The sequence below is a fragment of the Theileria equi genome, chromosome 1 (genome assembly GCF_000342415.1).
Source record: "Theileria equi strain WA chromosome 1, complete sequence".
In the NCBI taxonomy this organism is placed as follows: Eukaryota; Apicomplexa; class Aconoidasida; order Piroplasmida; family Theileriidae; genus Theileria; species Theileria equi.
In genome coordinates, this window is record NC_021366.1 from 1,598,247 (window position 1) to 1,625,380 (window position 27,134).

The window sequence follows — 27,134 nt, forward strand, 5'->3', positions numbered from 1 at the left end:
TCCATAATCTCAGTCATCATTCAAACATATATACTGTACAAACGATATCTATACTACATTCTCTATCCTTATAAAACTGCATTAGTGTCTCTATACTGACTACCACCTCAGGTGTGTAGACGGAGGCCTCCGTAGCTCCTCCCTGTTTCTACCAACAACCATTAATCCTACTACTCTAAATTCTAAACATCCTTTTAAGAAGATTCCCTGTGGATTTACAGAGTGTCCATGGAAGAATAGGAAGAAAGTGGTGATAATTATCCCGACTTGCGACATCACTACCTGAACTCACTAGTCGTCCCCTTGTTCTCAATCTGCTCTACACAGTTGCTCATTTAAACGTAAATATTGTACATAATGTGTCTATGGATAGTATTAGTACACTCGCTTTCCACAGAGGAACACTAGACACGCTCCCCTTGGACGAGGTTGGCGATAAAGGAAATGGCAACACATTTTCCCGTAACAGACGCTACCTAGGAGTGTACATGGATTTCTACTAGAGTATGTTAAAATGGCAAGACAGTGCTGCATTAGTGACAGGTGTTTACAACTTTGTGTAATGTGTTTAGCTATAAGATTCTTCTTCTGGTAAAAGCTGCTAAACTCCTTTCCTCGTGTTATGATACCTCTGAGAAAGGAATTTATGCTTGAAACCGAGTTTCCTAGACTTTCCTATAATCATGTTAACTTTTAAAATGTCAAAATTTATGTCATCAAATAAATGGACTGAAATAGTCGGACGTTTTCACGTTTAACTACCTACTGCATGCCAGGCACTTTTCATCTCATCATACTTCTTGAAGAAAAAATCCTTGGATATGAAACTCCACTTTCCATCGACCTTTTCAAAGTATTTATTATCAGAATTGTTCCCACTCTTTATAAAAAGAGCGAGTAGATGGACATCATTCTTGGAATATATAGCACAAGATGTACATCTCTCTTCTCCAGTGGCAGTCCAGATGGCATCTTCACCATTTGTTACTTCCTTGACAAGGTACCCTAGCTTTGGTATATAATAACGTGTATGCACCTTCAGAAGTTCAACATTAACTACTCTGCATTCATCTGTCTCCTCCACCTTGGCTAAGTCAATAGACATATCAGTCTTGCCAGCTGGAACGACCTTTAGAGACTTCATTTTTTCAGTATAGTCTCTTGCACATTCCCATTTTATTTCACTCTTGATGAAGTATCTGTATTTTATATCTGAAGAAAAGTTGCTTGTAATAAGGATAAGTCCAAGTTTTCTGTTCCCATCAAGATATAGCTTGGAGTACTCGAACTTTTCTTCCTTTTCAGGAGTCCATAGAGTATCATTCACCAACTTTCTAACAATAACACCCTTCTTGGGAGCAATGAATTGAATTAGATTATCATCATAGTAATACTCGAAATATTCGAGGTTTGATTGATCTACTCTAGAAATATTCAGGGTATCTTGTTCCAAAGGAGCAGAGGAAACAGGTGGATTTTCTTCAGGCTTACCAATAGGCTTATAATCTTCCTTCAATGCCCCAAGCTTCTTCTTATGGTCATCTTCTTTATCATTCTGCCACTTACTACCATCAAGGTGCTTGTAGACTGTCCCCTGCTTATTATTCTTATTCCTTGTTTCTAAAACAGCAAGAGTAGGTTTCTCATCATCAAAGTACAAGATAGCTGAAAGACATGTTTTCTTCTTATCTTCCCAAACTATTTCATCTCCATAGGTAAGCTCAGTAACCTTAGTACCCTTCTTGGGTGTAAGCTTGAGAACCTTAACATGGTCCTCAACAGAGCACAGGACATTAAATAGGCTAGAATCTACCTTACCGAGCTCTCCACAGTGACATAGTCTCACAAGAGACACTGCCCAAAGTGCTGCTAGAACCTTCATCCTGTAATATTGAGATTGAGAAAGTAAAGGAAGCAGAATGCGTAACGCCGACGGTGGATGGGGTACACGGAAGAGATGTCGTAACTATTCTCTTCCTGGACAACCTAATTTCCCCTACTGACTTTCCCAAGCATCTTGGTCATTGAATAAAAAATGAGTGATATCATAGACCAGACTTGGAAGGAAAAGGGCCTATAATGTTGGTGTACAGGAGTACTTTAAGATAACCTCATTGCGTCTTCCCTGGACTCTAAACAGGCAACTAATGGGCATTAATGGATTACTACTGGGTAATGAGTAACTAAGATTCATTCTAACATCTTCCTTCACCTATATAAGCTTCTGGGTGTGTTTTTAATGAGATCTCCGAGGGTATCATTCCAGGAGGAATGAGCTTGTGATGTCGAGGTATTGTACCCATTAGCTGCACTTGTGGAGCAATTATAGGATTACCACGTATAATAAATGTTTTTAAACGTTAAGAGATGTTGGTAATCCCCCTAGTGTCACACTCATGCTTGATCTTTCTCTACCAACCTGAAACATTTTCTCCGATGGCGTTCTATTCGTCACCCTAATATACTCCTATGCTTAATTCTATAGAATGCACAGAAATACCAAGTCCTTATTGTGTGAAATCTCCATTTGTGGGAGAAGGGAGTTACCATATATACTAATTAAACTTCCCTATGTGTATATCCTACATGGGTTTGGACATTCTAGCATCTCATTCTCCATCCCCAACTTAACATGCATAAGTCTCTCTGCAGGGGATCTAAAATTCCTGGAATGATACTCCTTTACAACATCTAGTTAGACTGCCCATTGTTTAGACCTATAGTCTTTTGTCACGCCTATTATTTCTTGTTTACATAGTTATCACCATTCATCCATGGTCCTCATCCTTACACCAGTTGAGACATTAATGGAATACTACTATGGAAGATAGTATGAAGGAGACTAGGGAGGGATAATGAATAGTGGAGGAGTCTGAGGAAGAACTAAAGAATGGAGGTTCTAGTAAAGCTTAAGAATCTACTGCTGGATCTTCTACTGTATGTGATGCTAGTGGTAATGCTAGAGGACCCTAAAGACCTGATGCTAAAGTTAAAGAACCTGAAACAGTTGGATCTGAAGAATATACTCTTAGTTCTTTTGGCCATACTTCTACTACTTCTGTTCATAGTGTCTGTACTGGTACTACTTAGTAGCTGCTTCAAAACTATCCCTGACAATCTCTACCTCCCTCTTGCTATGCTCCTTTCTTCCCTATGGTCCCTCAAACTGATACTCATTCTTTTTGTCCTGAAAGACTTTAAGGTCAGATTCAAACTCTAGCTCTTAAATATTCAACCTGAAGGATTCGCTCTAAGCCTCGTGGTCTACACATCCTATCAATAATGGCTAGTAAAAGAGTAATCATTAATCTATCACAAAACAAAAAGGTAAATGGAGATACTAATAATACTGCTACTTATTATGATTCTGCCACTCGTAGGAAAATTAAAGTCACAAAATCTAATTACCCTCTTGGATCTGATTTCCTCAAGTACACTCACGTGGACAGCGTTTCTAATGGAGGACAATTCACACTAAAGGAAGTACTAGATGATAGTGGTAAAAAAATAAATACTTCTGGACTTAAAGGTGTAGAAAAGGTAACCTCCGTTTCTGCTTATTACTGGAAGCACGAAGTGGGTCCTGACAAGAAACCTGGGAATGTTCTCATAGTTGAAGTGGTAAAGAAGGGCCATCCTAAGAATGAAACTAAGTATTATACCAAGAGCAGTGGCACTCCTAAATGGTATCCAATCAACGGAAGGTCAAAACCTCAACAACTAGATGATAATACCCTCAGGGAGAAACTTGACGACCTTAACTGCAAACGTAACAACGCAGTTACCATAGATCTTACCAATACTCATGCTAAGCCTGGACACTCGTACTGCTGTTACAAGCACGTTAGTGAAAAGAGGGTTTCCGTTACTAGCAATAAAGTTTCCTGTTCGACACATAATGGCTCTGCTCCATTCTTCAAACATGAATTTACTTCTGGTAGTGGAGTTCAATTAGCAGCTATCAAGTATTATGGTGTTAATACTCCCAGGAAGAGAATAGCCGTTACTGACCTTAAATTGCCTACCAAACAATCAGTAAAAGTCGCAGTTTATGCATTTTACTCGTCGGATTATGTTCCAGTTTTCATATATGTAGATTCAACTGGGACAAAGTCTAATGTTACCGGTTGGTTCCAGAAAGGTAATGGTAATAGTAATGGCAATGAAGAGTGGACACAAGTAAAGGGTCTCAATAACATAACACCAGGAGATTTAGGGAAGATTGACTGTAAGGATAATGGCAACTTTAAAGAACTTGTGACGGAACTAACCAAACTTGGATGTGACAAATTGGAAGAATGTACTCAAAAGCCTAAAGCTGCTGTTCTTCAACCTTCTGATCCTCCTCCTGTTTCTGCTCCTCTTAAATCTCATGTTGTTAGTAATAGTGAAGTTGCTGAACCTGCCCAAACTCAACATCAAGAAGAATCTGAAACTGCTGATAGTAGAGAAACTACTGCTGTTGATCAGCCTCTTGCTCTTCAAGTTCAAGTTCATGACGCTTTTCCTTGGGGTATAGAGAATATTCTTGGAGCTTTTGTCGGCGTTTTTACAGCTTCCTGTATAACTACTTTTGCATCATGGAAACTTTATAAGGCCTACCAAAATTACTCTGACCCTTGGGTTCGGCAGATCTGATGAGTTTCTATGGATTGATATTGGGGAGGATAATGATCGTAGGCCAAAGAGTCTCCTGATCCTACTCCTCAGCCTAGTTAATAATGGCGGAACTATTTTACAATGTAATGATAATTTAAATATCACTCATTCATCCTGTGGATGGATGCCCTCCCTACGGATATAATGCAGTATACTCCTACCCTTGGTAGGTGGTAGAGACTCCCCTCTCTAGACTATTCTCTTGTTGGTATACTGGAATGCTATGACTTATGCAGACTTTTACTTTCTTCAGTATTACCTTTTAGAGTCTTTAACCTTAATTCTTGCTAATCCAAGTATCCATTGTAGTACTTATCCATTAGACCAACCACTCAGTACTCATTCCCTAGTCTCCATATTGGAGAGTCCATAGACTCCTAAATCTGCCTAACCCAGGGATCTCCATAGAGTCTTCATGAGTATCATTAGGATCATTAGATAAGGCGTACAAGAGGGTCTCTATAATAACGTTTGTAGAGTTTCCGTCCAAATACAGCGAGAATTCCAGTACCAGTTAGAATAGCAGTAACTCCAAGGCAGATGTAAATAGTAGAGTTTTGAGAAGAGCCATTAGAAACTCCAGCATAGACACCATAAGCACCTAGCACTACAAGAACAACGGGAACAAGGAACAGTAGATGGGTTAGCAACTTGTTCATCAGCCTTAGTAATAGCAGGTGACATTCTCCTAGCTCCTAGTCTTCGAAGTAGTAGTAGGCTTAGACCTCCTGAAGTAAATGAGGAAGGGAGCCATGACCTCAGAAACTACATTAACCTTGGATCCTTCAAGACCAAATTGCGATTCACATCCGTCTATAGTATGAGTAAGAGAATAGAGCTGATGAGAGTAATTGTCCTTCCACAGGAACCATACCCATCATCCAATAGTACTTCCTCCATCTAGCCGTACCTCCTCATCCATACATCCATCCTCCCTCACAACCAGCTCACAGTCAGAGAGACTATCCACAGAACAAGATGAGTGACTATCAAAGCAGTCCTCAGTAGTACAATCAACACTCACGTCAGTAGAAATTAGTTCGTCTATCCAATCACCAACTTCCACCGAGTCCATAGTGGAGTAGACATGACCAGAAAGTTGTGCATGCATAGTAGTAGGCAGAGCCATCCTCTATCAGAAGCCTAACTAGTCCAGATTCCAAGATCTTCACCCATATTAAACGGGCAACTTCTCCATCTTTGTATAAAGCCCCGAGTAAACCTGCAGATATGCAAAGTAAACCTACCACATGTACAATTAAATTTAACAAAACTTAGACATTCTTTCCCTGAATAGGGAAGGTTGGCGCGTGTTTTGTCGTATCGATGGCAGTATGGAGCTCCACAATCCTCTTTTTGTTCGAGTACAAGTGCGAGAGCTTGTCAAAAAATGACATGCCAGCAAGCGTCGTTTTAAAGGCCTTTTCCGGGTTCTCGTACGCCTCAATGAGGTGGTATGCCACGAGCCTACAGAATTTATAGAATGAAGAAGAGATGGATGTAAAGGGAGAATGAATATGGGCACAAGGAAGAGAGTGAAGAGGGAAATAGAGGAGGACTTAGAGCCTCAAACTGGACATATAAACTCACTTGTATTCCATAAAGTTCTTGTGCTTTAGAGGGACAAAGTCGTTGTGGAGAACAACGTCGTTCCTCGAGTGGCTGTAGATCTCATCGATTGAGCTCTTGTCGATCTCGATGCTGTTTCCACACTTTCCTATACGTTTTTGTAACTAAAATTGTCAAGTAGATGAGAGATTTAAGGATGTTAACCGGTGCATGACGCGCAGAGAGGCATACGGACTTTGCCACGCCACAACGGCCGGTCACGCGGTCAAAAATGATGAATAACACAAACAATCCACAGTTTTTAACATTAAAATGTGGATGAGTCGTGGATAAAGTGAAATTGAAGAGTAGGAGGTGAGCTATAGAACATCAGAGCATAAACTCACCGATTTTGATCCTCTGGAGTCCAGTCTTGCCGTAGAGCAGCGAGTGAGCTGGACCGCGCAACGGTAGTAGGTTCAGCATTGAGGAAAAAAGAAAGTGAAGAGGTAGGCGCGAGACCACACTATTCCTGACCCAACAGACATGTACGTGTAAAGAATTAAAGAGTTAAAAAAGCACATCCCCTAAGTCTAACATGGGAAGACTGCTAGATTCTGCGAGATTCTTGTCCACATTCTCGAAAAACGTATTTAAAGACACCCTCCAAGCGGCAAAACCCTAAGGCATTAATGTGACATCAACAGACCCTTTAGGCACGATGATTCATAACAACCCACGAGGTTAATGCATGAGCCTGACGAGTACTAGAGAACCTGTAGAAACTCCTTATATTCCTAGCGCCTGCAAGGCAGAGTAACGGAGCAAATAATGATCTCACCACGGAACATGTAGCGAGTGTAAATCCTGTATTAAAATGGGAAAAGAACTCCAAAACTGCAAACTTGTTTTCCAACTTTGGAAATAAAATTGATCCTACATGTTCACTTAAAATATTTTACAGCCTTCGGGAGAACTTTGTCCCCGTCCACATTTTTAAACAATTACATTACATTTACTGAACAGCTCTGTCCATTTCCAATGATCTCTGGCGAAATTCATTCAAGCCAATCTCCTTCCATTCTCCACCAACCTTTTCATAGCAATGATGCTCAGCGTTGCTAGAACCTAATATACCCATTGTGAGTAGGGTGCTGTCACCCCTTGAAAACAAATGGACGAATCCACACTTTTGACCAGCTTCAGCCTTCCAAACAGAATTCTCACCATCCTTAACTTCAGTAGCATAGAATCCACACTGAGGGGAAAAGAAACGAGTTTGAAGGTTGGCAATCATGACCTCAGTTACAGAGCAGTTGGCATTGCCCTGCTTATCCTCCAACTGGATAGCGAATGAAAGTTGCTCCTTTGCAGCTTCCTTCAACTTTTTGAGGCTACCATCAAAGCTGCAGGAACTTACCCATGCTCCATTTTCAAGCTCAAAACACTTTTGGAACTTGTTTGAGCTGGTCTTGAGTCCAACCAAAACAACCCCCGGTTCACCTCCCTTGGAGTATGCCTTAACAAATTCATCCGGTTGGAGATCAAGTACATCCAATCCCCCGCCAACAAGCTTTGAAACAGCATTATCGTCGGGGAAAACAAGCTTTTCTAAAACACCATCGATCTTCATATCGATGGTGTTTTAGGAATCTGGGTTTACGAGGTCAAGGACCGCTCCAGGATGACCCCGAGACCCTTGAAGATTTCCCTCGAGCTCGGACTCACCTGCACAATGGCCATGGCGCAAAGCAAAAAGTGTGTAGAGTGTATAAGCTGCGGTAGTGACTTTCATCTTCTATATTGAACTAGGAAGAAGTTGGTTATAGAGTTGGTAGAGATGGTTTGGAGAATACGTGTGGATAGGATAAATAAAAAGTGATTTGAGTGCAGCCTGGAGGTTCTCGTTCATTCATGCAGTCCCCATCCAAGAAGAGCAAGGGCAAATGAAGCGCAAAATTATGTAACCAAGTGCGTAAAACGGAGCACAAAGGGGCTCCAAAAATATGCCGTGAAAGTAGCTCTAAACTTGCGATGTAACTCTGCACAATTGTCTCTGCAACCCTCAGTGACCATTCGTTATCCTCCATCAGTCCTTGTTTCAAGAATTCGCCTATATCAGCTCACATCCTAAACACTTCACCAATAACATTTATTTTACGCCAAATAAACAATAGAAGGTCTGAATAAGCCTCGTTATTTTCGAAAGATCCGAAAGCACCCTCTCCCGGTTGTGCATACCTCCATTTTCGGCGTGATTCCACAACCTTCCACGAGATTCTTCCTACCCATATTTTCCATTAATATCACTGTAGATAGTGTTCAAAAGTTGCAGTACCAATAGCTGCGCAAATAGCAAATGTGCCGAGAAACTTCCTACGTGGAGTATGATGCATCCAAAAAAGTGCCTTCATATGTCAGAACGGTGAAGATTCCCCGCCTTTAAGAGTGCATCGTAATATTTTCTATGTTTATAATTCATAAAAACTCCATTCTAGCGTGTGCACTGTGTATAGCGCTTCTTCCTGGAGCCACTGGCCCACCATTCCTACTTTCTCCTAGATTCGTACTCATGCATTAGACATCGCGGTTGGTTCGTTGTACACAAATATTTTGCAAGAATAGCTAAACTTACCTCCGAGAGATATCCGTAGACGGCCCCCAAAACTTGTGTCAGTGCTCCTGGTAGTACATCCACCGCTGGGTCTGAGAGACCGTTTGTGACATTGCCCAGCAATAAATGCTCATTATCTTCACCCTTGTAGGTTGGTGGGTAGTATACATTGAAAGCATCGGTGGAATAGCGACCATTAGCGAGATCCGAATTCTTGTGAGTGCTCGAATCGAGTGTCAAGACCTCCTTTGCCGTTCCTAGAGCAGTTCTTTTATCTACATTGTGCTTTCTCTTGTATATAGCGCTGTAGCCCTTGGCAGCTCCCTCAGGAACGTGTTCACTGGTTGTCTTATCATGGCTAGCCAAGGAGCAAGAAGCAACAGCAACGCCCAGAACGATGTTCAGCCAAAACATTTTCTTATGCAGGGAGATTTTATCGAACAAAACGCTTGTGAGAATGATGTAACAAAAATGTCTGCAGAAAACAGCCGATAGCGTCAGGAATCCAGTGAAATGCGGAAAATTCCCCAACTATTCCGGATCTTCTCGAGCCTACCGTTAAACTTTTGCGAATAAAATCCTCTTCCCCAGATGCAAGGAGGATAAATTCCCGGAAAATCTACAAACTCTTAAAGTCCACAGACTGATGGAAATAAAGCGATGGCTCGTAGACTTTGGTCTTAAATGCACATGTCGAACCTAAAACACGTCTGTCCTACCGGAATCTGCGTCAAATTTGCAAATTCCAAGCCTAGAGAAAATGGAAACACAAAGTGAGAGGCGCGGGTGGGGGGCTGCGAAGAAATTTCTACACACTAACCTTTTCCTTCTACGTACCCCTCAATTCTCAACTTGTGAACAAAAGAGTAGTTCTGCATCCTCTATGGTCTTCCTGGTAAAGGAGAGGCATGATTCCGTAGCTCCCAGACTGTGGAATCACCGCTCTAGAGCCATACAGAGCAATGGCGACTATACGCCACTGTAGGAGCGTGAGCGAACAGAATGAGCTTAAATGACCAATGAATGGCGTCCATAGTACAACTTAAGATCCGTCAGGATCGAAGATGACAGAGAGGTACCTAGAATGTGTTACGATGAGTCAAAACACACATTATTATGGACGATAGAAGGTATAGACCTGTAAACTCTCATCTGTATAATGAGTGGAGCTATCCGGAGGAAAGTTTGGGATATTGGCGCACCTTTGGACCTTTCCCTGAGATTCCACGTTTGCTGCCCATTTATCTCGCTATAACTAGTACACATTATCTTTATCATCGTAATTCTCTTCGTTTATGCTAAATAAAGGTTCGGATAGGGTCACGTAAGCGGAGGTCTCTCGGGCCCATTTCTGGGCGATTTCTGTCTCTTTACGCGTTTTGATGACCTTTACATTTTATTTCATGACATGTGTGTGCATTTTCAGGGGTATTGTGAGCTAAACTGGCGGCTAGCATGGCTTTGTTTTTACACACTGACTCGCAGTCACATTTACATGCCAAGTTCACATTTTTGGCCAAAAAGCCATGGATTGGTGTATTATGAACAAGTTGAGGAAGTAAAAGGAGGATAAATTTGAAGGAAAATGGTCGCACCGGGCCCAGAGTAAATGTGCACCCATTGCCTTCCTTGTTGTAGATTTGCTTCCATGGCGATTTGGCTCTCGTTTGTTTCTCGGATCTCATTTTTAACTTGCACGTTCAACATTTAGATTGCAAATGAAGTAACATGGACTATTCTGTGTATCAAGAGTACAACCCGGAAGTGAACAAGACGACGAATTCTGAAAAGAATGACTTTTCGTTTTACGAATGTCCAACTGCCGCCGCATCGATCCAGGAATTTGGGGACTATAGCAAGAGCAACAGCCTAGATAGCGACCAAGACTACTCGGTCTACGACGTTCCCAGAATGTCCATCTCACTGTCTACCGATGAAGAAGTGCCGACGGTTTCCATTTTGAACGACGGAAAGGTTGTCGATAGAGCAATGGAAGGTGGAATGGCAAAGAATGGAGCGACCGAGGGAGGCTCGGTGTCCTTTACTAGAAAGGTAATTACTGGAGGATACTTTGGAGGCTCTGATGCAATGGTGTATAGCGGAACGCCGAGACCTAGCCAGGTTCCAAGGACTCTGTTGAATGGCGCAGATTCCCAACTAGGAGCGAATATAAACTCTGCAAACATGCAGGGAGGCCGCGTAACATTTTCTGTTGCTCCACCCGCCTCTCAGCCAAATGTTGCCGTAAATGGCATGGGAGTTGTGAATACTCCAATTCAAATGACAACGACTACACCGATTGTAAATACACCAAAATCAACGAGATCGGTGCATACTTTGGATTTAAATGGTGGATACACTGAAGGAGTTACCGTAGAGGGTTCCTATAATGTGCATTCACCAGCGCCAGTTTCTGGACTTAATGCCATGCCTGCCTTTAATGTATTGCCCGTGCAGGGCATTACTATGACCAATGGATCACCAATTTCCATCAGCGGTATGACAATACCCATGCCCGCAAATGGCGTCAAGGTGGAGGAGAACAAGCAGCCCATTATCACCTCGCCGTCAGTAAAGGACTATTCAAGAGCAGTTAAATCTAGCGGCAAGTCGGAAACTACCTTTGTTCAAGAAGGCTTTGACACTGTAGGTTTTTAATGTACTCATTAAAATGCGCAGATTTGCGTGCCAAGGTACAGACCAGTGGAGATTGTAGAAAAGAGAATAGAGGTCCCTGTGGTTCACCACGTGGATACATTTGTACCCAAGAGGGAGATTCAGGAGATTGAAAATATTGTCAAGAAACCATACACCAAGGTTGTGGATAAAATTGTAGAGGTTCCACAGATTCACTATACCGACAAGATTGTAGAGGTTCCAGAGTATCATGAAGTTGTAAAGTCTGTGCCAAAGATTGAGGTGCAAGAAAGGACAAAGTATGTCCCCAAGGTCCAGGTAAAGGTGGTGCCCAAGTATGTCGAGGTGCCCGTTGTCAAGTTTGTCGATCGGTATGAAGAAGTTGAAGAGGTTCGTTTCCATGCAATGCCATATCATCAATAGGTGGAGGAAGTAGTCAAGCACGTCGAAAAGGTGGAGGTTGTAGAGGTGCCCAAGGAAGTTGTAAAGCACGTTGTAAAACCCGTCAAGAAAATTGTTGAGCAGGAACGAATTATTCCAGTTATAGAGGTGAGTTTACAAGCTAGGTGTGATGATTGTGGAGGGGTTATGGTCACAGAAACAGTGGATATAGACATTGGTAAATACCCTGGGAAGGATGCTGGAGTAACTTATGATCCTAAGAGTGGAACCTTTTCCTACAATGACTCTAGTGGTAAAGGGGTTACCTTGAGAGTATGTTTCAAAATATGGACATAAAATTGCATGGGTTAAGAAAAATAGGGTACTTCAGAATGGATTTGAACCAGGCTTAGCGGATTGTTATATTGCAACGGTATACTACTGGAATGGAGATCCTCAGCATACTAAACCCCTGGTTCTTCAACTAGGAAAGGGAAATGACGGTTACTATTTTGCTAAGGGTGATAGTAAATGGATGAACATAACTATACGGTATGATGGCCTTCTCCTGAAAAGACTTGACTATCAAAACTGCCAACTGAATAGAGCACATGTCATTGAGATATTTCAAGAAGATGAGGAAGGATATACCTGTCCGGGTTGTAATACTAGCATTTCCACGAGTTCTTCAGATGCAGATGAATGCAATGCTACTAGATCTACTTACACTGCAACTGGTGGTAAGATTGGCAAGTTTACCTGTAAAGGAGAAACTCAGAGAGGAATAAGTGTTTCTTCTAGTGTTGATAAGGCAACAGTATATTCTTATCCAAAGACTAATGGAAATTCTCTTCTCATTCACATCTCTTCAGGAAGCAAGCATAACTGGTATGTCAGAAAGTCTACAAATGGCAATGAATGGGGAGAGGTGCCTGGAAGCGGAACACTTGGAGATTCTGACTATAATAAGATCAGAAGACTACTTGAGGAAGCCTATGGAGGATCTGGAAGTTCTTTGTTGAGTTACCTTGGACAGGCACTTGGAGGTACTGTAGTAACGGGGACTCTCGGCTTTGGAGGTCACAAGATCCTTGTCGTATTATGGCCCCTTGTTGAATAGTCATAATCCTTCTACTACTCCATCTTAATAGTGACGCCTTATGGATACTCTTTCCACCCTCCACTATAGACTTAGAAAGTAAACCAAAAGGATCTCTTGGCAATTTTGAAAATTACAACTCACCACTTCACAAAACCACTGCATGTTACCATTACTTCATACTTTCACTCTACAAAAATTTACAGCATCGGGATGTTCCGGTAGAAAAGGTGAAATTCGTACCAAAGATTGAAACCGTGGAACTATTGCGCCAGGTGCCAAAAGTTATCGATGTACCTGTCCCTTATAATGTCCCCAAGGTTGAATACGTGGACCAGCCATATATTGTGCCAAAGTACCGAGATATACCGGTTGCAGTACCAGTAATGAAGCGTGTTCATCCAGTGATTAAACAAGAAAATGTAGAATACGTTGATGTGCCAGTTCATCGACCATATTTTGTGATTCATGATCACTTGAATTTTAAAGATTATTCAAAGGACACCAAGGAAAACTTGCGAGTTGTCAATGTCAACCAAGTGAATTTGGAAACTGTGGATGAAGCCTTTAGACAAGAATGCCAGGACATTCTCAATAGAGCAACAAATAGTGAAACCTTTGCAGTCTATAGGTGAGTAATTTTTCCATCATATAGAAACGCACAGACAAGGCAACAATTTTAATCAAGAGGGACACGTATCCTTCCGTCAAGAAGATGTGCATGCCACCAACCAGGGGGTCTATGGCCAAGGCTCCAATGTTTACAATCCCCAGGAAAATGGCAACATGCAGAGTACCTACAATGTCCATAGACAAGAGAATGCCAACAGACAAGGAAATGTTTACAATGATGTCTATCCACAATCCGCAGCAGCAACTCCCAGAAACCAGGGTATGATTTAATGTATAGTATTTTACATGATTATAAGCATTGCTAGTGAATATTGTGTCTAAATTTGCCACAATAGTGATCTTTCGATACCGAGATTCCAGTAGCTGATGATCTTTTGACGCTCCTCTGGGTCCAAATCTGGCTTCCAGGTTTGATCGCGTCCCTTTGTAAGTTTCTTTACCTCCTCGAGGGATTCCCAGAGTCCAACTTGTAAACCGGCAAGAATTGCGGCGCCATAACAGGTAACTTCAGTAGTTGTCGGTTTTTCAAGTGGTACCCTGACAATGTCACAAATTAATTGCAACAGTTCGGGGTTCTTTGCGAGACCTCCGTCAACACAAATGTACGGTAGATTTTGAATCTCCATATCCACCAGGAACGTCTGGATAATTTCAAACAGTTGCAAACCAATACTTTCACAATACGCTCTGACGATATGACCGCGTTGTGTGTGCTGAGTCATACCCATGATGCAACCACGAGCGTCTGACCTCCAACGAGGTGCAAATAAACCAGAAAATGCTGGAGCAAACACAACACCTCCGGACGACTTGAACTCTTTTAAAATGTCCGAAATCTCCGCAGGGTCCTGAATCATTCCCATGGACTTGAGCCATGAAATTCCAGCTCCGGCAATTGCAATCGATCCCTAAAAATGATTTAGTGTCTCTTTTGATTGGATATCTAAGAGTGGTCATTATTGCATAATAGTCAGTGGTATGTTCCATACTTGTCAATTTGAGTCTGCCTGCTAGCAGATTTATGCTACACTATTGCAAGAATATTCCTACAGAGGATGGTACGCCCACTTGTCATAGGAAAACCCTATGGAGACTCACTATACAGTAGTCTTGCATGAGCTTTTAACTAGAAGGTACCAAGAGTTATTCAGTATCGGCATTTATATCGTTCGCTCCACTATTTAACTTCTTTAAGAAATCCTTATAGGAAATAGTCCTCCATTCCTTAATAATCTCTCCACCACTGCCGCACCAAATACTTCTACATTCCCCTTATCGTCTATTATGCAAAATAAGTCACTCTTTTAAACCATTCACCCAATGAAATCCATACCTAACAACCTACCTCAAGTGCATATATAGTTGGAGAGCTTGGGCCAAGTTTGTAGCAAGGAGTGCACAAGAGTCCTCCAGTAGAAATAACTCTCTTTGTTCCTGTAAATGCATTGTATTTGTGTGTGAAAATAATAAAACCTGTATTTGTCAAGATAAATGCTCCTGTACCAAACGTGCACTTTGTACTGCATGGCTCGAAGAGACCTTGTCCAACGCATGCAGCTTGCTGATCACCGGCACAACCTGTGATCTCAATGCCTTTGTAGAGTGGTACTTTTTCATTGTTTATCACACCAAAAACTGTGCAGTTTGGCAAAATCTTTGGTAACAAGTTCATTTTTAGTCCAAAGAGTCCGAGCATTTCAGTGCTCCATCTCTCCTTGTTAATGTCCATCAAAAATGTTCTAGACGCATTTGTAATATCAGTAACGTATTCTCCGGTCAAGTTCTAAATGTCATATGTATGAAGAACGATAAAACTCACGTAAATGAGCCAAGTATCAATCGTTCCGAATCGCACTGTTTCCTCCTTAACAGCCTTGTCAAACCAATCCAAGTTATTTGACATCCACTTTAGTTTTAGAGCTGAAAAGTATGTGCTCACCAAAAGACCAGTTTTTTGGTAAAAGTGTTTGTCAGATCCATAAGTGCTGATTATTTCATCAGCCTCCTCTTTGGCGCGGATATCCAACCAGACAATGGCATTGTAAAGGGGCTTTCCTGTCTTGGCGTCCCAGGCAATGATGGTTTCCCTCTGGTTAGTTATACCAAGTCCAACCAACTCGTAGTTTGGAACCTAAATGTCGTATAAATTTATGAAAATGTAAAGTAGTAGAGAACCCAGTATGGGCTAGGAGTCACCACCTGAAGCAGGTAACAGAATGAAGTGTAGGATAACGCAGATTTTGCAACAAACTTGGGACTATTTTAGTTGAATTCCGTATTATTTTGGAGGAAAGGATTCATAATGTGCGGATGTCAGTATGATATTTGATCTGCATAGTAAGTGATAAGACAAAGACCAACTCCAGTCAAAACAGTAGGGATAATTTTGTCATAAGATTCCCAAAAAGAGTTTCCAGAAGAGTCTTTTTGAGTAGAAGCAGTAGGTTCTTCAGGAAATACAGCAGAAGTATCATCCGAAGTAGTAGCTTTAGGAGAAGCATGATCACCTCCAGCTTCACTACCTCTAGCATCAGGACCAGTGTCTTCACCAGAGCCTCCTCCAGTAGCTCCACCAACAGCTTCAGGTTGATCTTCAAGTTCAGTATCACCAGCTTCGTTATCAGTGTCTCTTTCAGGTTGACCAAGAGTAGGTCCTCTAAGTCCAGGATCACCATCAGTACCTGGTCGAAGTGAGGGTTTAGGGGTGTAATTACATTCTTGATAGCTTTGACATTTAGCCTCTGTTATTGCCTTCACAAGATCATTATATTGGTCACAGTTTATAGTACTACCTAATTCCCCCGGTTTTATGTCTTGGAGACCCTGTGCTTCTGTCCAGTCTTCATTATTTCCACTTGAGGTACCACTATTCTTAAACCATTTAGCCTTAACTTCCTCAGTTCCACCTTCAAGATATATCAATTTTGGAACTTCTCCACAGTAGAATGCATGAACAGTAGGTGAACCAGGGATGGGAAATGCTTTATCGCCTAGCTTTTTTATCATCCTAACTCGGCCATTTCCACCTTCATTGTACTTAATTCCGGAAATGCTACATCCACCAGTAATTACATGTTTGTGATATGGAATGGAGATTGGTTTTGGATGCTCACAAGAAACTGTCACTTGATCAACTCTGACTTTTCCACCACCCTTACCCTTCTCACCTGCATGCTCATCACAACAATATGTATGATCCGACGATGTAGATCTATCATGGGATAAATCAACTGTCACTCCATTATGGTATCGGCAAGTGAATTCATCCAATTTTTTGGCAAGAGCTTCAGTGAGTTGATTATCACTATAGAAATTATTTCCAGCATCTTCTTGCCAGCTAGTACCACTTGAATCTTTACTATAGAACCATTTAGAATTTCCAGTATTTGGCTTGAGTTCAAACATAATGGGCACTTTGGGATTAACAGGTGAAGAGTATAATCTGATCTCGGTTGAAAGGTACTCTCTGGTAAGAGAAATATTTATAGGTCTGCCATTTAAAGTCACCCTGGAAATCTTGGTACCATTGTCAAGAGCACTAGGAGTATGAACTTTGTATTCCTTAACAATGTAGTCACTTCCTGGAGGAGGAATAGGTGATCGTGTAGATTTTGTCGTTTTTGTCCCTATGCAAGAAGATTTAGACTCTTTGGGGAGAGAGACAGATTGAGAACCCTGTATTTCGAATGGAACTGCATTATTAAGCTTGCAATTCTGATCATCAAGTGCCTGTAATTCATCCGTACCATCTAGTGGAACATTCCAGTCGTTACTACCAGGGTTATTCTTGCCATAATAGCTGGTTGTGATGTCACCATTGTCACCGGTCCTTTTGATTCCAAGAAGGATAGGATCACTAGGATTGCCATTCCAAAAGTATACTGCTATGCTCTGCACATATTCCATGTTATTTCCCGATCCTATTTTTCCTCCATTACTGAGCTGTCCACTGAGAGTGAATGTACCTCCTCCTGGAACACTGTGAGTATATTTCGTGAAGTTGGTGACACCACCAATACTAGTCACCTTACTTGTAGTAATACCAGGAGGCTGAGGTGAGCAACTACATGTTTCTTCCTTTTGTCCACATTGTTGATTTATATCTAACTTTAACACACCAGTCATCCTCCATATTCAGAGAGTGTGTTCATTCAAGACTATGAGATCCATGAGTAGTCTCAATGCGACTAAAGGGAGCATACAGTAGAGATAGACTCCCTCACAACCAGCTCACCGTCAGAGAGAGTATAGACAGAACAAGATGAATGAGTATCAAAACGGTCGTTAGTAGTACGGTATGGATTGTTGACTGGAATGAGCCGCCATCACTGCCATTTATACACTTTCTTCACCCAGCTAGTCTCCATTGAACTCCAGTTTGTCGCCAAAACTCACTACATTCGCTCAATCTGCCTCTGGCTTATGCCATCGACAGCATAACGCTCCTCCTAGCTTCTCTAGTAGTTCGCATGGTTCATTCTGCTACGCTTCATTCACATTAACTCACCTTCTCTTGCAAAAGTCGAATGGCTTCGTTCATGGTGTAGTAAACGCAGTCCATAATCTCCATAGGGTCGTGTTCACACCAACCGGATTTGGGATGGTACTGTTTGTGAGTTTTAGAGGCACTCGACAGGGTATTCATGTTAGAATCGTAGAAAATACACCTGGTGGACTGAGTCCCCTGATCTATAGCCGCAATCACTTTGATTTTCTCCATTTTTCCTAGAAAATCCATGAATGGCGTCCTTCTCCTCCAGCCTGTGTATCGGGTGCTCCCTAGGACCACTAAAGTCCTTCACAAGGTGTTAAATGTGTTAATATACTACTCTTTTGTTCTTTTGTCTACGTGTAAAGTGTTAGGTACTGCGCTGTGCCAAGTAGGCACTGGTATTTATTCCCAGTCTCTCAAAGTTGTTATTCCTTGACCATTCCTCTCTTTATTCCTTCATGGACTCTTAATTTTGAGATTTTGTGTCGGAAATTACGTTGCGATTGTGAAGATTGGCCATTTAAAACTCTGGATTCCTCCCATCTTGAATGAACATTGTGGCCTTAAAAACATGTGTATCTGCGGGGCTAAAACAAACAACTGTTATGATAATCGAGCAGATGATAAAACCAACTACTGTACACCTGAAGAATGAGTGTATATTGAGGCATGAAACCTACCAAAAAATAGTTATAGAGACAAAACTAGTCCACCAAATCGCGGGATTTGTACTTTGACATGTGCTAGACATTGATACCTGTATAAGAGTATAATTCGGTATTAGTAAGAGGTAATGTATGGAGGACGCAGAGTATGAAGAGTTTCTGAGGATTGGACTTGTGCAACCAAAGGAAAGGGAAATCCATTGTCTCGTTTATTGTGATGTTTACCACTAACGTAATGTCCGTTTCTTGATGTATTAGTGTTTATCATGGCATTTCCGGGTTTATTATCAGTCTTGAAGATTATGCTATTACCGCAACCATTGCTAGTTGTCATACGTCTTCACTAACATATATAGTACTCCATTCATGTATCAACTGGTGTGAGCAGAATGGTTAGTGTAGATGAATGATGTTCCCTAGGGAACAAAAGTTCACAAGTGAACCTATTCATACTCAATATGGTACATTCTTTAAAAACTCTATAGGATATCCACGTCTAACCCAAGGATCTCCTTTAGAACGTTTAAATGCCCACCAACCAAGTCCAGTAAGACCACCAGCTCCAGCAAGAGTACCAGAGGATGATCCAAATATTACACCAAGACCAGCAGTAAGAGTAGCACCTCCAACAAAATTTTCAGCAGTAGGTTCAGGAGGACTAGAATTAGGAGCAGTAGCAGCAGGTTCGGTAACATGTTGTTGAGTAGTTCTAGAAGATTGAGAACCATCAACATCTTCTCTATTACCAGTAGTACTATCAGCATCATCAGTATTAGAGCTTAGTGCTCTACCATCTTCAGATTGATGAGCAGTAGCAGGTTTAGCTTGTTGAATAACTGTATTTAGAGCCTCTATACCAACTTTACCAAGTGCTTCAGCTACAAATGATCCATATATTCCAGCTAGTCCGGATGCGGGGACGGCAACAGATCCAAGTTGATCGGCTAAATCTAGTCCAAGATCGACTGTCTTACCAACCGCTTTACCAACAGTTTTCCATAGGTCACTACTAAGCACTCCTCCAGTTTCACCTTTGTTAATACCAGTAGATGTGAGTTTGGATTTATATTCTTCCTGAGCACCCTTCTCAGTACATTTGATACCAGGGTTTCCTCTAGGTCCAAGAGGATCCTTTCCAGAGGGTGGAGGAGCATCGGTGCCTTGTTTATATGTATCTTCTTCCTCAGACGATCCCAAGTCAATATCATCTTCATCTTGAATTTGAGCTTGTACTCCACCACTAGTTTCAGCACGTAATAGTGAGGTTGTAGGACATTTTTTGAAATTTTCACATTTAAGTTTTTTTATTGCTCCCACTAGTTTGTTCCAGTTTCCACATTCTGTAATGTTAGTCGGTGTTATACCAGAAAACGTGAACTTTGTCCATTGGTTTTTATTATTTTTTGTGCTCTTTCTAAACCATCCTGGAGATCCAGATTTATTCCTGTCAACATATACGAGTATGGGATCTTCTGTGCAGTAAAATACGTAGACATCTACAGGACCTGGAATAGGTAGTGATAGTTTTCTGGATTTCACATGTTTCCTATTCTTAGTATCTCCGCTGGGATAGAACTTAATGCCAACAAGCTTCAACCCATTACCATCAATAGAGTGTTTATAGGCTGTAATAGTACCTTTGTTGTGATCAGGCCTTTGACAAGAAACTTGCACAGAACTAACAGAAATTCTAGCATCATCCTTATGCTGGCTACAACAGTAGTTATTCTGAGCTGTAGATGTACTATGTGATAGATCGATAGTTACTCCACTATGATACTGACAAGCAAATTCATCTAATTTTTTAGCAAGAGCTTCAGTGGGTTTACCATCATCACTATAGAAATTGCTGGTACTTCCAACTTCTGTCCATTGAGTGCCATTAGAATTAGTACTATAAAACCACTTTGATTCTCTATTATTTGTGTTAAAGTTAATCATAATAGGTGCCTGGGAAATCCCTGTGTTGGAATAAAGTCTAACCTTATCCATTCCACCCGGAGGGATTGTAATACCAGATATGTTATGATCACCCACTTTTACTCTGGATATCTTTGTATCACTGCCCTTCACCTCATAAGTTGTATAAACATACTCACTGCCGGTAAGATGTTGTAAACTACCAAGTTCTATCCTTCGGGTTTTTTTCATACAAGTAGAGGGAATATCGTCAGGAAGAGTACCTGTTGCAAGATCCTTTATGTTGAGTGGAACTGCATGATTTCTGCCACAGTTTCTATCATCAAGCATGACCTGAAGTTTCATCTTTTCAGGTTTATACTGCCAAATTGTTTGTGAATTGTTTTGATTTTGCACTTCACCTTTATCATATCTGTAGTAGTATTGCGTACTATTATGGTTGCCCTTCACAACCTCGAGGAGAAGTGGAGTGTTGCATTCCTTATCTTCTTCCCAATAATATACAGATACCTTAGTAACACCCAGTATACATTGGTTAACATCACCTATATTTTCATCATTATCTAGTTCTCTACTTAGCCTAAATGTTTTCCCCTTGCGATCATGGACAAGGGCAAGAAATCCAACAGCATCTTCATTGTTCTCAACCTTACTGGCAGTAATGTCACCAGGTTTATTACCTGAGCACCTACATCTTGGCCCATCCTTACCACATTTTTTACCTATCTCCAACCTGAGTTCCTTAGGACCCTTGCTCATTCTCCATTATTAGAGAGTATGCTCATTCAAAGCTCTGAGATCCATGAGAGTCTCAATGCGACCAAAGGGAGCAGACTAGTACCTTACTCCCTACTCAACCATACATTCATCCTCCCTCACAACTAGCTCACAGTCAGAATGTCTAATGCCTGGTGGCTGTATAGTCCCATTCAAGAAATAACCAAAAAACTACATTACGTATCAACAAACTATTCATCTGGGGGCAAGTCAGAAGTAACTAAAATAAACAAATGATCATCCTTATGAGTCAACTCACTCCTCATATCAAAAGTCAACAGTTTAGGAAGACTAGTGTAAAGACCACGACAACCACATTTACACCGATATCCCCAAGAACTCCAAAACCCATAACATGAAGTAGGCCAAGAATCTCTATCCTTATCAGACAAGTATTGGTCAACACTATGAGCATAACTCTTTATCATTGGAGAAGTTGTCAACCAGAATGGTATCCTCAGTAGTATTCCTATCAGAATCTCCACTAAACTCTTAATGCATGGACGAATGTCCAGGGATGAGCTTCTTCAAAGAGCCTCCTAATGACCACCCATTAAAATTCCTGATCTGCATAGACAATGAGTAGAGCCTCTGATTTACCCAAAACTTTACATCTGACATTAGTGGTAAAGGAGGACTTGACACTCTTACATGCTTCAGATACTCCACTTCCTGTCCAGTATCCTAAGGACTTCCAGAACCCATAGTCTTTAGTAGGCCATTTACTCCTATCATGCTCATACTTGGAGTAAGTCTTTAGATAACCATCTCCAGTAAAGGCCAAGACTATCATTAAACCTTGGGATGTAAACGTATTCAAGGATGCATAAGTACCTTCCCACTCTTTGCAGCATGGGCAGTTTTTAGATGTACATTTTTCAGGTTCACAGGTTTGACCTCCATTGCAGCCGCATTGACCCTTTTGGCATCTAGATTCATTGCAGTATTTACCTACTTGCTTACCAGTATCTACTCCGTACTAGATCCAGATAGCAAACATTAGAAACTCCTATCCTGTGATTATTGCATTATACAACTCGATGCTTGGCATATCCTAATGGTAACTCATTCATCCGAGGATGAATTCGTATCCCTATTCCATTCGTTACACTCATTCCATAGTGACAAACTACCTATTCCATTCTTATTCTATAGACTACTACAGTCGTTTAACCTTTCCTATGGTCTATGGACCTAGCAGCAGCCCTGAATATTGCCTGGAAACTTATTCCTATAGTGAAAATCTTGTGAATACACAGGCTCCCGTAGGTCGCCTATGCTCCTATACCGCGTATACTCGCAGTAACTACCTAGTCTCCGACGTCGGTAGGTCATTACTACCTCTGGTAGTACTGAAATCCAACTCTTCTTCTAGGCTCCCAGAGGTCGCCAGAGCTCCCGTTAGTCGCTCTAGTCCTCCGCTTTGCTACGGACGACTCATTCACTCAACTAACCTCAATGGTCCCAATGGCCATCCAAAAGAAGCTGGAGACCAAGAGTAAGACTTCAGTAACGAGTCCGGCCTTGTATCCGTAAATTCCCTTGGCCAGGTACGCTCCAAACGAGGAAGGAATGCTCTACACATTTATAATCCGCGCACTAACTCACCAGTAAAACGCCGCCAAACAGCCAAAAGTCTGAATGTTGTTATAGCAACGCATTATTACATGAGGAATGTACGTCTACCATGGAGAATAAACGAACCGAGAGGAACGTCGCAGATCTTGTTGCGATTCCACAAGAGCAGGAGGAGGATGAACACGTCAAAGGCCGCAAAAATGATGAAACTAGGCCTCAGCTACGGTAAATGTGCATGAAGTTCGTGAAATTGTGGCGCCAACGTACCAAAGCTGCACATTTGAAGTCCAAGTCCACATTCACTCACCTCTGGGCTCAAACTGCCGTTTCTTGTCCATTTTTATCGCAAAATCTGGTCCTTTGTCCGTCCTTCATTGAAAATGTCTCGCCAATGTCTAAAATGTGCAGAAACGACATCTGGCGGTGTGTAGCGTCGGGCCCCTCGGGATTCTGCGAAAACTGGGCCTCCTGGCACCCGGATCTACTCCTTTTCCCGCCTATAATGTCGTCTAGTCTCCATTCTGCCGATCATGCCGGTAGTTTTGCGCTGAATTTGGAGGGGAAAATGGGCACCTGCTCAGCAGCAGCTCAGGGGTGTCTGGGACTTTGGGTGGGCCTATCGCCGCCAAATCTCGGCCCTTTGGCAGATTCTCCTCTGAATGGTAGTAGCCGCGTGCCTCAGTTGGAACCAGAGGAGCAAAGACGCCCATTTCAGCCGCTCGAGGAGAGGTACCATAAATGGCCACACATGAGCCTCTAATCTGAGATGAGCCAAAATTTAATTTTGCAGGTAAATAAAAGGTTCTGGCGCCGGATTTGTAGTCTTTTAGTTTCGTAAAATCGCATGTCTAATGTAGCTTTTGTCTTGAATGCAGTTTTTAGCTCTTGTCGTTTGTTTCATCCTTTTTGTTTCTGCCAGGGGATCCTGAGGCTCGAATGTCGCTCTTTTGCTAATTAAAGGTGCACAAAAATCTGCCTAGCCAGCCGCGAGAGTACAGAGTGGAAAGAAGCTGGCAAATTGGTCACCAGTAGGGATATCAAGGGGCGGAAGATTTTGCGGCTACCCAAAGGTCTGATGGGTGTTTGGCGTTTAAATTTCTGCATGGAGATTTTGGTGTGCAGGATTTGTGAGTATAGAGTCGCTATAGACGGAGTTTTGCAAGGGGAATACTCTCTGTCACTCCCAGAGAGAAACCGTTTAAATGTCCAAGTAACATTCTAGAGTCAACATTTTCGAACCATAACATTGTAGAATCGTAACATTTAATCGCCAATAGCTTGAGACCATGAAAGCATCATGCACTCCAAACGATAGAATGAGTAGTTTGTTTGGGCTGTACAGGGAGAAAATCAACAAGTATGTGCGGTTCAAAAGGTTTTCCATGTGGATCAAAACCAAGGGGAAAATTGCGATAAAGTTTTTTAGAAACATTTTTGGCAGAGGAAAGAATAGTCCACGCGAGTTGGAACTTTCAAACTTTATCCTTGGACCAACCGTGGGAACTGGTTCCTACGCCACCGTATGTCTTGCCGCCCTCAGAGGGGATACGTTTGCGCAAACGGATGATGGAAATTCTGCAAGCTCTCTCTTGTGTGGATCCAGCAGTTCCGACCTATTTTCTACAAATGGAGTAGGTATGGGAGATGTAAAGAATGGAAAAGATGAGCATTATGCCAAGCTGAGCCATATTGTGGATCATCATGATGGTAGAAGATATGGGTACAGAAATGGTCTGCACGGGGAGTCAATAGGGGATTCGGAATGGCAATCTGCACGAAACAGTAGTGCATCGGATATTATGAACCTCTCTCCAAGCTGTAATGAGTCATACACCAGTCCATTGCAGGGGTACACCAATTTGAACCAGGAAGACAACACATCACAATCGAACGACTTCTCACCTGCCCTCTTTACATGCGCGCTGAAAATACTTCATAAGCGCAAAATAGTCAATGACCGTCAAACCAAGCATCTGCTAAACGAAAAGAGGATACTGGAAAGCATAAACCACCCATTCATTGTGCATTATTTGGGAAGTTTTCAGGACCCTATCAATGTCTATCTCATTCTGGAATACGTTCCTGGAGGTGAACTATTCACATATTTGCGAAGATCAACCTTGGACTTGTACACGACACAATTTTACGCCTCAGAGATACTCTCTGCCCTGGACTTTTTGCATAGTCGCTCCATTGTATACAGGGATTTGAAACCCGAAAACATTCTGCTGGATGCACAAGGACATATACGTCTGGTCGATTTTGGTTTCGCCAAGAGGATTAGGAACAAGACCTTTACAATTTGTGGAACCCACGAATACTTGGCACCCGAAATCTTTCTACGCAAAGGTCACGACAAGTCTGTGGATTTGTGGTCACTTGGAGTCCTAATTTACGAAATGCTGGTGGGAGAGGCACCATTTTATGACAAGGACCCACAGAGGACATATAGGAAGGCGCTGGAAAACAAGATTTACTTTCCACCATACATTTCAGAATCCGCAAGATCCATTGTCGAGGCTCTTTTGCGAGTCGATCCAACTCTTCGGTTGGGGAGCAGAGGAATGGCAGAGGTTTGGTCACACGCCTTTTTTAGAAGCACAAAGTTTTTCGGCCAATCTGCACCAATTAAACCAGTCATTAATGGGATTTGGGACACTGGAAACTTTTTGGAATACCCAGAGGTCTGGAGGAGGTATCACGAACGGGTCACCAAGGTGGAACAGGAACGATTTTTTTCAGAATTTTAAATGTTGTAGCATGGCTCATGATAACAGTTTTGGTGTACATGTAGTCTTTATCGTCTTTTTGCAAGGTATTTAGAGCTCTAGTCACCCGCCTACACACTGCCAGTTCTATGCACTATTATGGGCAATCATGAACCACAACCATCGCTTTATGTATTCATTGTATTTACTTGCATTTAAAATTTAGCTAAAGATGTCAAGATTATGGGCATCGATGAACGAGTATAATCTGGACCCATGCTCATTAGGGCTGTATGTTTGGCATTACGCAAGTAGGCACAAGAGTGGCTAGAAGTTCCACAAGTCCATTTATAAAATGTCTCATATTTTTTAAAATTTCTAGGAAACGTTGTTAGTCCTTGATAATGCCTTGGCAAAGATTAATGCAAGTTTATTTACAAGTTCGAATGTGCCCCAGAACCCTGGGTTAAAGTTGGTGGTCAGTTTAAAAGGAGCAAAATGAAGTTTATCGCACTAGTTTTATTACTTTTCCTACACTATTCGCATAATTTCAACTCGCAATGTACTGAAGGTGGGACAGAGTTGGAAAATGAGTGCGCTGAGCAACCAGCAAACATGTTGATCCCATTTACCCTTGACATTGCAAGACCTGGGGGATTACTTACAGTTGTGACCGTAAGGACATTTGACGGAGTAACTCAAAAGAGATATGCATCAAAACCATGCTTTGGTATGGCTAGTGTAAAGGACGGGTCAGATAACATTTGGAATGCCAAGGGAAATGAAGCCTGTGTCCTGGTCACGAGTTTTGTACGAAAAGACGGTTTCAGCCTCCTGGTATTACAGACTATAGAGGATGAAAAGTATGACTTTTTGTACTATAAGAAAGTAGATGGGAAATGGAAAGGCATAAAGGAGGAGGAGTTTTTCGAAAACTCGAGGGAGATTACAAGGTCCGATAATGAGGAGAAATCAGAAGTTGTACAACCAAACAAGGTAATTTTGGACATATCAACCCTTCCAGGAAATACTCTCTCTGCCCTAAAACCAAAGGTAGACTTGCCGTTCCTAATGGTGGAACCCGTCGCTGGAAACATTATAACAATGGTAAAGGATGGCAAGTATCCCATCTGGGTCGCAAAAGAGGGTCAAATGTGCATTCTGGCAATGTTTTTCATCAGGAGTGAAAAACCAATGCTGGCACAACTCGTGATTAAAAAGACGAATAAAGAAGATGAGGATGATGAAATTAAAACAATGTATTTTGAAAGAAAGTTGCTAGAGTGGTCTCTCATTACAAAGAATCTGTACAGGCTAAGGATTAAAAAGTTGAGAAGCTACGAAAAGGATGGCTTCTTGAACGCCTCCTATATCGTTCCACTGCTTACCATTGCATTCAGCATGACCATGTAATTTTTAAATG

The 27,134-nt window shown here is 41.7% G+C and overlaps 11 protein-coding genes across 11 annotated transcripts; 4 read left to right on the top strand and 7 right to left on the bottom strand.

The window, feature by feature from the left end:
* Positions 1-754: 754 nt before the first annotated feature.
* BEWA_025500 (signal peptide-containing protein) lies at positions 755-1,882 on the bottom strand (the record flags this gene model as incomplete). The annotated part of the gene is made up of 1 exon (XM_004829310.1): positions 755-1,882. The coding sequence occupies one exon, from the start codon at positions 1,880-1,882 to the stop codon at positions 755-757; it is 1,128 nt and encodes a 375-aa protein (XP_004829367.1).
* Positions 1,883-3,282: 1,400 nt separating this feature from the next.
* On the top strand, positions 3,283-4,638 carry BEWA_025510 (hypothetical protein; the record flags this gene model as incomplete). Its single annotated transcript, XM_004829311.1, has 1 exon — positions 3,283-4,638. One exon carries the CDS (start codon positions 3,283-3,285, stop codon positions 4,636-4,638), a length of 1,356 nt encoding a protein of 451 aa, XP_004829368.1.
* A 1,295-nt stretch (positions 4,639-5,933) lies between these two features.
* On the bottom strand, positions 5,934-6,698 carry BEWA_025520 (hypothetical protein; the record flags this gene model as incomplete). The annotated part of the gene is made up of 3 exons (XM_004829312.1): positions 6,615-6,698; positions 6,250-6,376; positions 5,934-6,126 (listed from the first exon to the last, which is right to left on the bottom strand). The coding sequence occupies exons 1-3, from the start codon at positions 6,691-6,693 to the stop codon at positions 5,934-5,936; spliced, it is 399 nt and encodes a 132-aa protein (XP_004829369.1). The 5' UTR covers positions 6,694-6,698.
* A 94-nt stretch (positions 6,699-6,792) lies between these two features.
* Positions 6,793-7,840, bottom strand: BEWA_025530 (hypothetical protein; the record flags this gene model as incomplete). The annotated part of the gene is made up of 1 exon (XM_004829313.1): positions 6,793-7,840. One exon carries the CDS (start codon positions 7,838-7,840, stop codon positions 7,223-7,225), a length of 618 nt encoding a protein of 205 aa, XP_004829370.1. The 3' UTR covers positions 6,793-7,222.
* Positions 7,841-8,678: 838 nt separating this feature from the next.
* Positions 8,679-9,235, bottom strand: BEWA_025540 (signal peptide-containing protein; the record flags this gene model as incomplete). Its single annotated transcript, XM_004829314.1, has 2 exons — positions 8,679-8,765; positions 8,843-9,235. 2 exons carry the CDS (start codon positions 9,233-9,235, stop codon positions 8,679-8,681), a joined length of 480 nt encoding a protein of 159 aa, XP_004829371.1.
* A 1,314-nt stretch (positions 9,236-10,549) lies between these two features.
* On the top strand, positions 10,550-13,573 carry BEWA_025550 (hypothetical protein; the record flags this gene model as incomplete). Its single annotated transcript, XM_004829315.1, has 4 exons — positions 10,550-11,467; positions 11,501-11,848; positions 11,882-12,007; positions 13,145-13,573. The coding sequence occupies 4 exons, from the start codon at positions 10,550-10,552 to the stop codon at positions 13,571-13,573; spliced, it is 1,821 nt and encodes a 606-aa protein (XP_004829372.1).
* Positions 13,574-13,888: 315 nt separating this feature from the next.
* On the bottom strand, positions 13,889-17,696 carry BEWA_025560 (glycerol kinase family member protein; the record flags this gene model as incomplete). Its single annotated transcript, XM_004829316.1, has 5 exons — positions 13,889-14,479; positions 14,917-15,005; positions 15,045-15,354; positions 15,391-15,702; positions 15,933-17,696. 5 exons carry the CDS (start codon positions 17,694-17,696, stop codon positions 13,889-13,891), a joined length of 3,066 nt encoding a protein of 1,021 aa, XP_004829373.1.
* A 1,485-nt stretch (positions 17,697-19,181) lies between these two features.
* On the bottom strand, positions 19,182-21,407 carry BEWA_025570 (hypothetical protein; the record flags this gene model as incomplete). The annotated part of the gene is made up of 1 exon (XM_004829317.1): positions 19,182-21,407. One exon carries the CDS (start codon positions 21,405-21,407, stop codon positions 19,182-19,184), a length of 2,226 nt encoding a protein of 741 aa, XP_004829374.1.
* A 571-nt stretch (positions 21,408-21,978) lies between these two features.
* On the bottom strand, positions 21,979-23,341 carry BEWA_025580 (hypothetical protein; the record flags this gene model as incomplete). The annotated part of the gene is made up of 4 exons (XM_004829318.1): positions 21,979-22,404; positions 22,880-23,002; positions 23,034-23,062; positions 23,311-23,341. 4 exons carry the CDS (start codon positions 23,339-23,341, stop codon positions 21,979-21,981), a joined length of 609 nt encoding a protein of 202 aa, XP_004829375.1.
* Positions 23,342-24,385: 1,044 nt separating this feature from the next.
* Positions 24,386-25,753, top strand: BEWA_025590 (protein kinase domain containing protein; the record flags this gene model as incomplete). The annotated part of the gene is made up of 1 exon (XM_004829319.1): positions 24,386-25,753. The coding sequence occupies one exon, from the start codon at positions 24,386-24,388 to the stop codon at positions 25,751-25,753; it is 1,368 nt and encodes a 455-aa protein (XP_004829376.1).
* A 456-nt stretch (positions 25,754-26,209) lies between these two features.
* BEWA_025600 (signal peptide-containing protein) lies at positions 26,210-27,124 on the top strand (the record flags this gene model as incomplete). The annotated part of the gene is made up of 1 exon (XM_004829320.1): positions 26,210-27,124. One exon carries the CDS (start codon positions 26,210-26,212, stop codon positions 27,122-27,124), a length of 915 nt encoding a protein of 304 aa, XP_004829377.1.
* Between the last annotated feature and the right edge of the window lie 10 nt (positions 27,125-27,134).